General features: G+C 39.2%; 1 protein-coding gene across 2 annotated transcripts; it reads left to right on the forward strand.

Annotated features, from left to right (window-relative positions):
• The first annotated feature begins 3,283 nt into the window (after positions 1–3,283).
• Positions 3,284–13,102, forward strand: cunh12orf56 (chromosome unknown C12orf56 homolog). Of its 2 annotated transcripts, XM_015041618.1 has the most exons (14): positions 3,290–3,735; positions 6,524–6,719; positions 7,228–7,243; positions 8,579–8,747; positions 9,311–9,466; positions 9,541–9,605; positions 10,068–10,212; positions 10,325–10,419; positions 10,914–11,003; positions 11,433–11,520; positions 11,592–11,666; positions 11,992–12,069; positions 12,136–12,317; positions 12,797–13,008. In XM_015041618.1, exons 1-14 carry the CDS (start codon positions 3,478–3,480, stop codon positions 12,906–12,908), a joined length of 1,725 nt encoding a protein of 574 aa, XP_014897104.1. In that variant the 5' UTR covers positions 3,290–3,477; the 3' UTR covers positions 12,909–13,008. The 2 variants fall into 2 exon arrangements, with proteins under 2 accessions (XP_014897105.1, XP_014897104.1); XM_015041619.1 differs by lacking the exon at positions 12,136–12,317 and having other exon boundaries at positions 3,284–3,735; positions 12,797–13,102.
• Positions 13,103–13,393: the final 291 nt, after the last annotated feature.

Here is a 13,393-nt window from a genome sequence, read left to right on the forward strand (position 1 = left end):
GTTTAACTGCAATTTATCACGTAACTGAAGAACAGTCTCATAAACAATCAAACGAGTAAATTAGATTATATTGGTGATTATTGACCATTAATTTAAAACACAAACATCTGAGCTCTTTTTATTTAAAATAAAGTGATTTAGACCTGAATTTATACCAAAATAAGAGCCATTTTATAACAAATGTGAGCAAAACCTTGTTATTGTGCCGCTAATGTCGAAAAAGCACAATTTCGCGATTGCGGTGTTTCCATTAAATAAGAAACAATTAAAATCAATGTAAATAAGTTTGTTCAGTGAGAAGTCATTAAGAAACATGACGCCATCTTCCTCCAACTACTTCCTGTCGTCTTTCACCTGTTTTCCGGTGATATTTGTTAATATTCTGACAATGTCGAAAAGATACAATTTCTCAATTGCGGGATATAAAAAAAAAAAAAGAAATTTGGTCACAAGATTTGGTCACCGTTAAAACATGTTGCGCTACCCTTCTCCTCTTTCCACTTCCTGTTCTCTTCTTCGTCGTTTCCGCCAGTAATAACATCCGGTTGTTGATTAATGACTCCTGTGGATGAAAGTGTTTACATTGTGACTCATTTCAGAGTCACTGCAAAGGCGAAAGAAAAGTTAAATAATCTAAAATATTTTACTTAAACATTTCTACGGCGTTCAAAGTGTTTTATTTCTGTTTTAGACGCTGTGAAAAAGAGGAAGTTGAAGGTTAATTGTGGTTATCAACCCAACAAGAGTTAATTTTTCTGTCTAGCTGAAAATATGTGCGAACATTAATGTTTGTTACCAAATTTAATGAGTTTATATTTTTTTAAATGTTTTTTTGCTGTGACAGTTGGCAACAAATGGTCAGCAAGCCATTTAAGTAACATTTTCCAAACTTGTGGAAAGGTTTTATTTAAAAAAATATATACATATAAAGAAATGTAAGGATTAAAACATTTTAGCGCTGTAATCTGTGAGTCAAAACAGAAAAAGCAGGATTTGATCTGAACTTTGAGCCTCGTTCTGGGGGCAGGAAGGTCACCGCCAGCCGAACTCGGTGTTTGTGTTCATTCTCCCGCCTGTTCGGGGAAATGGGGCCATTTTCTTCTTTCTGCACAACAAAAGCAGCAGTGTGAGCGCTCAGCCCACCATTGTTGTTCACAGCTGCACACAAGCACACAGTGATGGTGATGATGGAGGAGCGGCCCATCAGCTGACCAGAACCAGACAGACACTGAAACACTCTGCACCTTATAGGAAAATATCACATTTTTCTACTTTAGGCATTTTTTCTTAAGGTTTAGTTGTTACATTTTGCCGAATATAAAAATTATGAACTAAATAATTCTTAATCTGATTGTTCTTCATCTGTAAATTCACACAAAAACAACAGATTTTTCCAAACGAGTTGATAAAAAGTGAGGGCATATTTTAGAGTTTTTCATGTCATCTTTCATGAAGCTTAAAGCAGTTTTTAAATTTATTTAAGCTTCATGTTGAGGAAGTAAAGTACAACCGTGTATTACGGCCAGTGTAGATAGAAAACAAAGGAAGAGTATACTTCTGCCAAAATACAAAAAAGGAAATTTCTGAGTGTGAAGTTTAAAATTTGCTTTAAAAAAAACTCAGAAATTGTTAGATTAATCTTATAAAATTAAAACAGGAAATTTGAGGCTGAAAAGTAAAAAAAATGTTAGAAAAAACTGGAGATTAATTTCAGAAATATTCTAGAAAAAACATGGAAATTTCTAAGTTTCAAAAGTGAAAAATGTTTGACTTTTAGAATTTTTTTAAGTTTGAGAAGGAGAACATTTTTGACCTTTGAGACTCACAAATTTCCTTTTTTTATATAGAACTTTTCTGAGATTAATATAAAAAATTCCAAGATTTTCTAGCAAATTCTAAACTTTTAAAGCTGAGAAATGTCCAAGTTTTCCTTAGAAATGTACTCTATATGCATCGTATTAAATGGATCAGATGAGTTGGAGTCTTTCTCTGTATGTCTTCAGTGTTTCCTCTCAGTGTTTGTATAAAAGAGTCTCAGAAACGCTGAAACAACACAGCCTTCATCTCTGTCATGGTGTCCATGTGAGAGACTCTGTTCATCTTTTCACTCACAGCGTTTATTTAAAAGTCGCATCCTCTGAAGAAAACCTCAGGCTAATTTTTTCTTAACATTTATCAAGTTAAAATTAATCTAGAATATTCTACATAACATATTAAGAGGATAAACTCAGAAAAATATCTGAAATAATTTGTGGGATTCGCATATTAAAATAAATTGCTTCACATTAACTGCATTCTGATGCCCTCTAGCGGCAGTAAGGCGAAACAACATATGGAAATAAAAAAATAGAAAACATTTCGGTTTTTTGGAGGTTTAATAAAACTATATCGAGTGTCAAAAAAGTAAGATGCAATAAATAAATAATGTGGAAATATTTAATATGTATCAAGTATTTCTAAATAAAACTGGAACTAAATACTTAAATGAATTATTCTTTAATTAAAATAACAATTACTTTGAACATTAAAATTAATTAAATTGTGATTTAATGAATGATTTTTTTTTACATCTTAGAAGCTATTATTAATTATTTATGCATTGACTTTACTTATTTCCTGTGAGACAACAGGAACTCCACAGATCAATTACACTGAAACAGGAGCAGTAGTCAAGCCCAATTATTCTGGTTTAGGAGATTAAATTTAAATTATGTTCTGCAGCAATGAAAGAAAAATACTATATGAATATGAAACAAGAACCTTTATTTGTTTTCTTTGGGGAAAATTCTTCCTGGGAAGGAAAAAATAACAAAAAACAGGGAAATAATCATCAGCCTATTTATGAAATAAAGAAATAAATTAAAAAAATTCTAAAAATGATTATTCCAGAAATTGTCCAAATATAATCTTACAATTTACAATATAACATTTCAATCTGTTAAATTAATATGTAATTAAACTATTAAATTAAATATTCACTACATGTTATGTAATATTGTTAGTTTTATTGTGGAACTAAAACTAAATATCCACAATATGTCATTTATTAAAAAAATATATTAAATTCTAACAATCAATTTTTAAATATTTTTTCATTATTGTTAACAGCAGATGCAACAAATATGAAATAAATATCAAATGTATTCAAATCTGAAAAAGTCAGCAGAAACAAGTCAATATTATATATATACGTCAATTTAAATGAATAAAAGATTATCTAAAAACTGTTTTTGTTTTATAAAAAACCGTATTAAACTCTATTACATAGAGGTTTATCTTTCAGCCAATCAGCAGCGCTCTAGGGAAAAAAGCGGACCAATCAGAAAGCAGTGCGCCCTCTTCGCGGTTCACCTGTTTAGTTCATAACCTAACTGGACTCGCTGCCTGCTTCAGTAGTAAAACACGAACCGACGCGATGGACAGTGGAACCGAACCGCTTTCTGTCTCCATCCGCTGCAGAAAGTAGCGCCCCGGGTCATGGCTCGGAGTCGATCCGACTTCCTGCCGCTCCTGCCCCGCCGGAATGCCCGGCTGGACTCGTTCCTGAAGCGGAACACGGAGCGGGCTCTGTACGAGCGGATCCGAACCTACGAACCGTGCGTGGTGGTCTCTGACGTCATCAACAAGGTCTACATGTACGCGGTTCTGAGTGACGAGCGCGTGTACCTGACGGAGTTCCCGCCGCGCGCGCTGACCGCCGCCGTGAGGCTCGAGCGCGTGCGCGACATCGAGCTGGTGAGTTTAAAACTGAAAAGAAAAAAAAAAAGTCAAAAATAGTTTTCATTGTTGAAATTCATCTTTAAGTGTCGGTTAAACCAACAAGTAAGGTGAGAGGCAGAAATTTTATTCACATAAAATACAGAAGAAAAAATAACTTTTTACTTTTTAGTTCAAATTCCAGGGTCATATGGTTCACAACAGGAAAAAATGCTAAGGTGTATCAGGGTCACGGTAGAAAAAAAGGAGTAAATTTCTGCCAGAAACTTCCAAATTTTTTAGATTAAGCTCTGAAATTTTTTTGGAAATCTTAGACTTTTCTGAGCTTCAAAAGTTGAAAAATTTTCTATAAACTCAGAAATTTTGAGAATAATTTTTTGAGTTCGAAAAGTCACAAAATTTGTGAGAATTTATAAATTTTTTAGATTGATTTAACATTTAAAAAAACATGAACATTTTGAAAATCTTTTACTTTTAAAACAGAACATTTCCAAAAGTTGAAAATGTTTTCAGTCTCGGAAAATTTCAAAGTTTTTTTCTAGAAATGTAAGTGAAATTAATCTCAAAAGTTATTTTTTTTCCTCATAAATTTTCGATTCTTTAGCTCAGATATTTCCACTTGTTGTAAAAAATTCTGAGATGAATAATTCCTGAGATGAATCTCAAAATTTGTGAATGTTTTGGGTGGAAATTTACTCCTCCTTATTTTCTCTTTTCTTTATGGCCCCAACGCGCCGTCACAACGATCACATCCCTGACTTCAACGTGAATAACTTTGGCCTCATACTGTATGCATGGTGGTGGCAGCATCATGGTTTGTGTTTTTCTCTAAAATTAAATTGGACCTGGCACAAAATCTTTGGATGAAGTTGAAGAGAAACATGTTAAGTCTAAATTCAGTTCTTTATTGAATTTAAAACAATAAAACAAAAAACGTTGTCTGGAAGCACTTTAAAAAAATCATTTAAATTCAATCATCCATACATTCCAACGAATCCTAGACATCAGAAAAGCAGTTTAAAAGTTTCTATGTAAACTCAGGAGATTGCATTGAATCGTTGAATTGCACCAGCAGGGACGACAGTGGAGAGGAAAAACTCCCCTTTAACAGGAAAAAACCTCCAGCAGAACCAGAACCGGACTCAGTACAAACGGCCGTCTGAAATAACCAACTGGAGGTTTGAGAAGACAAACGATGGACATGAAGTTAACATTTGAAATAATGCAAAGAATGAAAACTGCAGAATAGAGACGAAAGTGAGGAGAAGTGATGACAATCCAGTCGTTTCGATTGGTGAACCAAAGAGGTAACATTTGTTTTATTTTCAGCTGCTGTGTTTGTCTTTCACAAACCAAACTCTCAGAAAAATCTGTTCACCTCCTGGCCTGTGGGGGCGCTGCGCCAAGAACCTCTAATGGAAACGACACTAAAACCTCTGAAAACACTGAGTTCGACTTCCTTTGTCACAAAATGTAAACAAACACAGAGTGCCCTTAAAGACCATGAGCCATTTCTCCTGCTAGCATTAGGCTAGTGCGTTTCTTTAGGTTGTATTTACCCAGAATGCCCTGCGCTGTAGTCCACTTCCTGCTTTTGGAGCGGTCTTTGGTCCACTTGGCGTTCACATATGCATTCAAACTGATCCAAAGTTCACAAACCGAGGTTTTTAGATGGAACAGGGTTCTGAAATTTATGCATGCATTAGCCACACCTAGCGGTAGTTAGCTTCTTTTAGCTAACTGTGGTTTAATTTTTCAAATTCCTGGTTTATTTTAAGTCCTGCAACCCATTTAATTTAGAGATAAAATTGGCAACGATTACAATTAAACCCACATCAAAAACATTTCAATCAATGTAATCAAACAGGTATAAAAGGAAATCTATTTTCAGACTCCAACTAGAAGCTGATTATGTGATTCGAGTCGCTGAGTTAAATTATTTTTAAACAGACCGACCCAGTGCAGAAGCTGAAAATAGGATTAATGTTAGTACAACACTACTTCAAGAAAGTCGGCAGCTCAATCTGTGATTCCCACAGCTTGTTATGTCAGACGCTTAGCAGTAATCCCGTCTGTGCTAACGTGACGGATTACTGCTGGAGTCGATGTCTGACGGCGCCATCATGGCTGCAGCAGCTCACCTGGACAATCTCTGTTAGTGAAACTCCCTGAATAAATAAACACATGGCTCCAGTTTCCGTCTCTCTGCTTCTGCAGGGTGGAAAAATGCTGAAAATTCACCGAGGTCAGGAAAATGTAGCTGATTTTCAATATACAAGTGAATGTAATCATCAAGTTTGTGCATAATTCCTACACAATTAACCTCAAAATGACAATTTCTGTTACAGCAATGTTTAACAACCTTAGTTTAATTAATTAACCAATTTTAACATTTTTAAACCATTATTAACACCTATATTCTCATAGAAGCAAACACAAAAAGCTAGCTAGTTGTAGCTTTAACCGTCTGGAGTCACAAAGCAGTGAAGTTGTCTGACTCAAACCTGGATGAAAAAGTTTGAATTTTAACATAGATTAAAAAGTCTAAAATGGTAATTTAAGACCTGGGAATAAGATTAAAGGCTAATTTACATTTTAAACAAATGTAAGACATTTTAAGTCCTTCATTTTAGACACTTGAGTTTAAGACTTTAAGGATTCACAGACAGGGAAACCGAGATTTCAATGGCTTTCATGTTTAGTCAATGAATAAACATAAATTTGCAATGAAAAAATTTAAAAGTTTCTTCATATTTCTGTCAAATATTCCTGACTTGGTGCTGAACTTCCTGTTTTACCTGTGCAGGTGAACGACCTCCCAGATTTCCTCAGTTCAAAGGACAGGGAGCGCTGTCAGCACATACGGATCACCTACGTCCCAGAAAGGCCTGCAGAGAAGGAACATGATTGGTTACAGAGGGAGAAGAGGGCGGGGCTTCCTCCTGTGGCCCCGCCCTCTCGCAGAGCCAGCCACTGTCCAATCAGAACACACGACTTAAAAGGTGCAGATAAATTTGTTTTCATGACTCATGATTACAGCAGTGTCTAAGCTAAAATGAGCTAAAATGCTATAGTCAGCATGTTGACTGACTTTTAAATAAGCCTTAAAATATGCTAACAGCCATGTCTAAGGTAAAATTAGCTAAAATGCTAATGTTAGCTAAAATGCTGTGAGTAGTATAAATGTTTCACTAGCATGACTTTGACTTTCGTTTATTCAGTCTGTTAAGTTTATCTTTTATATCAAAATATTAGCTAAAATATTAGTTTTAGCTGTAAAGCTAATGTTAGCACCCGGAGCAGAACAATGCCCGAATCCTGATGCTGTGCTTATGGTGCAAAAAGAGAAAGCTAAGCTGAGAGTTAAACACAGATTCATTAAAGCCTAAATTTCTAGCGGAACAAAATGTGATCTGATCCGAGGAAAACCGAGAGGCCGGTGTTGCTTTCCTTCGTTCTGAAATCTTTACCTGTAATCCTAACCTCCCCGTGTCTCTGCTTCCTTCACAGGACATCCTGCAGACAGGTGAGCACACCTGTTTGAACTTCTACCATGTTAGGAGTTTGTATTGACTTTCATTTTGTTGCCTTCCTGGCGGATAAGGTTACCAGTTTGAGATTTTCCTCCACACTATCCAAGTTGATCTGTTAAAACAATGAAAGGTTTAATCTGAGATGTTTGCTCTTTCTATATATTAATTTTTTTAATTAGTTTTCTGTTTATCTTGAATGTATTCTTACATTTTCATCTTTTAAAAGTATTTTTACATTTTTTCAAATTAAATGTATTATTTTTTTAAATTCTCACTATTAGTTTTTATTTTCTACTTTAAAGATTTTACTTTTCACTTGTTTCTGCTCCATGTTTAGGAATCGGCAGCAACCATATTTAGCTCCTGCTAAATGCTACGCTGCTATGGTGCTTTAGTGTTAGCTTCAGTTAAATGTTGCTTTGGTTTTTTAGCATTACCTTCTGCTAAATACTATGTTGGTTGCACGTTAGCATCAGCTTAACATTTTGGTATAGCGCCTTAGCATAAACTGAACTAATGTTTAGGGTTAGCGCTAATAACCTTTTAGTTAGCGATACCCACCACTGCTACCAAATCCAATAAAATAAAACTTGCTAGAGAGACAGAAATGGGTTGAATTAAACCTTTAATCCAGATTTAAGTCTCATCCTGCAGCAGCTCTGCCGTTTATGCTGCAGCCCCCTGGGATTGTATTGCTCTGCTAATTCCTCTGAGTTTCTGTCAGGAAACGGCGTGTCGACGGTAATGAGACGAAGAAAGGAGGATTTACTGTCACAGCCTCTGAATGGCTGCCTGGAGGCCGCAAAGGAGGCTGATGTAAACAGCAGAGTGTAAATGTGTCCATGTGCTGCTCCACTGGGACGTCATTAAACACATCCGCTAAAAAAGCTAAATCCTTCAGGAACAGCAGCTGTTAGGAGTTCAGAACAAAATGAGGACAAACAGCAGCTGAAGAGAGAAGCAGAAACGTTCTGGGTTTAAAACGATGACATCCACCAGTGGAGCAGGAGAAAACTGAATATACAGACGACCTCTTGGGATTTAAAAAGAAAACGTATGGGCCATAGAAAAATTCAAGATGGCAGACCTTTTCCAAGATGGTGCTGTGGTTGTCAAGAACAGTTATTTTATCATAGATGAATGTTTTTGTGTCAAATCAGACATAATTGGGCCAATAGGAATCTCTTCAAGATGGCCACCATGGTCGTAATGGAGAATATATGTTTGCACTAATATCTCCAGTATTTAGTGCATTTTAAACTTAAACTCCAGATTAAATTTTTACAGTGCTGCGTTGTCATCTCTGTTGAACCTGTTGCTGTTTTCAGCTGGTGGAAGAAAGAGGAGCTCCATCCGGTGATGAAGACGAGCCGCTCTGCCTCCTGCCCCGACCCGGAGACTCTGGGCCTCCCCAGAATCCCTCTTCCTCATCCTCTTCCTCCCTCGCCTCCTTCATCACCGCCAGAGGAAAACCTGAAAACAGCCGAGAGCCGCCAGGTGAGGGCGGCTTCCAAAAGCTAAATAAAACTTTCTTCAGATTTACACAAATTATCAGGGTTAAAGATAAGAAACGACAAGGAGGGAAACTCCAAATGTTTTGTGGAAATTATTTAAAATGGGAAAGAAAGGAGAACATACCTTTCAAATCAGGCAGGAGAGTTAAGTGGGGAAATAAAGGGTTAAGTCTGGAAAAACCTGGCATTGATTTCAGGATTTTCCAGGTCTGGAAAAGTTTAGAACAATTCCAGATTCATTCCCGGCTGGATAAACACTCCGTCCTTCCTTCTCTCCTTGGCTCCTCCCATGTTTCCTTTGTTCCTTCTCGTCGGTCTTTCCTTGGTTCCTTTCATCCTTCCTTATCTCCTTAGTTTCTTCCTTCCTTCCTAAGCGGACCTCGTTCCCATTGTTATGCACGGTGGAGGTTCTGTGATGCTGTGGGCCTGTTTCTCTTCTAAATACCTAATGCCACTGAAAAACGGGTCGATTTAAACGGCAGGGTCAGAGGTCACGGCGTTCTGTTTGGTCCAGTCTGAGCGTGGTGTCCCTCGTGGTGGTTCCAGGTGACCCGGAGGATCGGCTCCGTCCTGACCCGGCTGCTGAGGCGGGACCGAGCAGACTCCAGGGAAGAGAGGGACGCCGAGCTGCACCTTTACGTGGTTTCTCAGACCTCCACCCTGTACCTCCACCTGCAGAGCTGCTGGAACAGCTTCGTCATCGTGGGTCGAGACTCAGAGGTCAGTCTGGTTCTGTGTTGGTCGTCTGTCTGACAGCCGGACGTCTGTGTGTCCAGAAGTCGACCCTGCTCCTGGACCCGGACTACAGGAGGAGAAGCACGCCGTCGTCCGACTCCATCAGGTTGGAACCACTGATTTCATTTCAGGAGTGAATCTGATCGCCTCTTCTAACCAAATGCTGGATCATTTGGGTTCTGTGGCGGCGCAGGGGCAAAGCACCACCCACATGTTGAGGCCTCGGTCCTCGTGGCGGTGGTCGCAGGTTCTGATTCCCGGCCTGGTGACATTTGCCACATGTCTTCCCGCTCTCTCATTACCCTCTTTCCTGTCGAACTATTTTCAAATAAAGGCCACTAGAGCCAACAAAACTAAAAAAAAAAAGTAAAAAGAACAACGCTGGGTTATTAATCTGGGTGAAAACATCATGCGTGGATTTCCCAGTGGAAGATGGCGTACGCTCCAGAGACAGGAAAGGACATAAAGAAACTCGTTCCTCATCTAAATCAGCCAGTAGATCCAAATAGATTCCCAATTCTCTTTAAAAACCAGCCTGAGGCAGAAAAAGTCTGTTTGGTGTTTGCAGCGCGGAGCGGACGGCTCACCTGTTCGCTCAGCTGAGTTCGGAGCTCCTGCAGGACGGCACCACCGTGGAGAACCTGTACCTTCTGCTGCAGGAGCTGAGGACGGCGGCTCACCGCAACGCCACGCTGAGGAGGCTCTTCTGGAGGGTGAGACGTTACGAGAAACACTGCTGAGCCGCAAACAGAGAACAGACTGAGTGAAAACACCTGGAAATGTGGACAGAAATCAAGATTTTTATCCACTTGTTTTTGTTTCCAGTCTGGCGAGGCGTTCGTCTTCCTGGTTCAGACTCTGGAGGAATGTCTTCATGGCTGTCAGAGCCTCAGCAGAGTTTACACCACAGATCAGCTCCTGTAAGAGACTCGTGTTGACAGTCCCAAACTCCACCACCAGGGGGCAGATTTAGGTCAAGCTGAGGTTGTTTACCTCAAACAGGGTCATCAATGTCATAATGAGGATGAAAGAAGTGACATTTGGAGCAGAAAATGTTTCATTAAACTAAAATTAAAGTTAAATTTAGATCAAATCTGTATAAGATTAGCATCATTGTTGAGAGAGATGTTTCAGCAGAACCGAAACCTCTGGTTCTTAGAGCCAAGTAGCAAACTTAGCCATGCTTTTATAGCTACTTGGCTTTACATAGGGTGTCAAGACAAGAAAAAGTCAGGGATGTGAGACAGCGGTGAGGTGTACGGTGGGATGGATTCTTATTTTTATGCTCTGGAGAAATTAGCTAAATTGAGCCTAGCTAATGAAACGTCAGGTTAAGGTTTCACATCCAGGTCTAAATGCGTTTAAAGTTGCTTGAATCCCATTTTCAGCAGATATTTGTGCTGATCTTGTTCAGGCTGAGTACGCTGATCGTCCAGACGCTCGCCATCATGTTCAGAGAGACGGAGGTGGAAGCAGCCAGGAGCAGCCTGCTGTTCGCCAACAGGTAAACGCAAAACTCCCATAAAAAAGCTTCTGTCGTGTCTTTGGGGGATATTTTCCTTCTCCAGCTGCTGAAATTGAAATTTCCAAGTTTTTTCTAGAAAATTTCTGAGATTAATCTGAAATTTTAAATTTTTTTCTAGTAAATTTTTGTATTTTCAAACTTTTCCTTGATTTTTTTGCATAAATGTATTCCTTTTTTATTATTATCTTTAACGTCCCTAATACAGGGTCAGCTGTAGACATTTCCTCTCTTTTTGTACGTTTCTGTCATTTTTCTGTTTCCAAATCAACTCCAGATTGTTCAGGCTGATAGTTTTGCTCTTTCTGCTCTAAATCTAAGCTAATTTCTGACATTTCACCACGCTGTCTGCAGCCGTTTTCAGCTGAATTCTCGCTGCATTCTGCACATAAACGCTGTTCCTCCTTGCAGGGGGGCTCTGATCTCCAGACTGCTGCTGGCCTTCATTTGTGATCCTGGCGGTGAGAAGCAGAGTCGAGGATCCGCGTCTGACTCCGAGGTAACTGGTTCACATTAGAAATTTGTTAAAATATGTCCTAAAACAACCAGTTAGCCTCTGTGTCTCTGCAGCTTCAGGCTTTGCTCTCAGAGTACCTGGATGCTGCCTGCTCGCTGCTGTCTGAGCTGCTGCTGCTGGGCTACGAGGTGAGTCTGGCAGGAAGTTACAACTTTCAATTCTGGTAAAGAAATATCTATAAACATCCCCATCTATCCATATATCTCCGTCTATCCAAACTAAACACCCCCAGATCTAAACGACTAAAGTTCCGGGATGTAAACTGTCAGTTCAAATAGGTAACTTGGTTTTTCCACACATTTCATTAGCAGATTATCTTATAAATAACAGGGATGTACTTTCTTTTCACCTTGGCTGTAAGAGCTTAAGAAAATCTGTAAATGGACTGAAAATGCCTCCAGAACATCCGGCCCTACTGAATGAATAGTTTTTAGGAATGTTCCTTCTGTTCAGACCCGCCGATGTTTCCCCGGAGAGAACTTCGTGTCCGTGTCGTGGATCCTGGGAGTCCTTCAGCCTCACCCCCACCTGGTGAGCCTTCCTCACAGGAGTCCAGCCGCTCAGCTCCTCCAGCTAACCTCAGCCTGTCCTCCGCAGCTGCCCTTCATCCGCCACCAGGCCCAGAAGCTGGTTCTGGTTCTGTCGGACCAGAACGGGTCGGTTCTGAGCCCGGCGCAGTCCGTTCTGCTGTTCCAGCGCTGTCGCCTCCTGCTGGCCTGTCTGCAGTACAGCAACCAGCTGGCTCAGCACCTGCAGCTGAACTTCAGAGAGGAATTCAGGTGGGAGATCCAGAGCCTGCACTGCCGCCTAGTGGCAAACAGCAGTACTGCAGGACAGGCGAATAATTAAAACCCACTAGGCCCAAATTAGTAATGTATTAACAAAGGCGCACAACTGTAGATAGAAAAAAGGAAGTTTTTAGATTAATCTAAAACACTTTCTAAAATAAAAACAATAAAAATTCTGGCCTTGAAAATTCAAAAATCTGCTAGAAAAAAAACTGAAATTTCAGATTAAGCTTTAAAAAATAAATTTGTGAGCTTATAAAGTTGTACATTTTCAAGAAAAAACTCAAATTTCGAAGTTTATTTCCAGAAAAACAGTAAATTTCATAACATATGGTTATTATTTTAGTCAGACAATAAATCTTGGGTATTTGCTATAACTTAAGTTTCCACAGCAGCTGGAATCACGACACACAACCTACAACTTTCACTTTTCAGCTGTTTTAATGATTTAGTTTCTTTCTGCTCTGCAGATTCGCTGTGACTCCGTCCAGCGCCGAGGAGAAGCTGCAGCCTCGTTATCCGATCTGCAAACCGACTGCAAGACTCGTTCAGCGCATCGTGACACTCATCCAGCGCAGCTGAGGCCACAGGAAGCTAGAAGATCACTCCAGAAACAAAACGCTCAGACAGAATGTGACATTATCAGCGGCAGGAATGATGCTGCCGCTGCAGGTCCAATAACATCCACCTGACTGGTTCTCTGGGTGATCAATAAATGATCAGTTTTACAGCAAATCAAACTGGAATCGGCTGATTTGTTCAGGAAAATCTGGGATTTTTAAAAAATGGTTCACTTTGTTTATTAATGAAAAAATCATTTTTACAAAGTTATTATTTAGCTCCATAAGCAACACCAGAGTCTGGAGAGCTGGAGGGCAACGATTCATCCTGGAAACCATTCATCCTGGAAATGATTCATCCAGGAAACGATTCATCCTGTAAACCAGTGTTTTTCAACCTCTTTTGAGCCAAGGTACACTTTTTTAATTGAAAAAATCACGCGGCACACCACCAACCAAAAATGTAAACCAAGATACTCTGTAGCCGCCTATACTACATATATAGTC

This window comes from Poecilia latipinna, unplaced genomic scaffold (genome assembly GCF_001443285.1).
Source record: "Poecilia latipinna isolate Pla-1442-1.1 unplaced genomic scaffold, P_latipinna-1.0 Scaffold560, whole genome shotgun sequence".
NCBI lineage: Eukaryota > Metazoa > Chordata > Actinopteri > Cyprinodontiformes > Poeciliidae > Poecilia > Poecilia latipinna.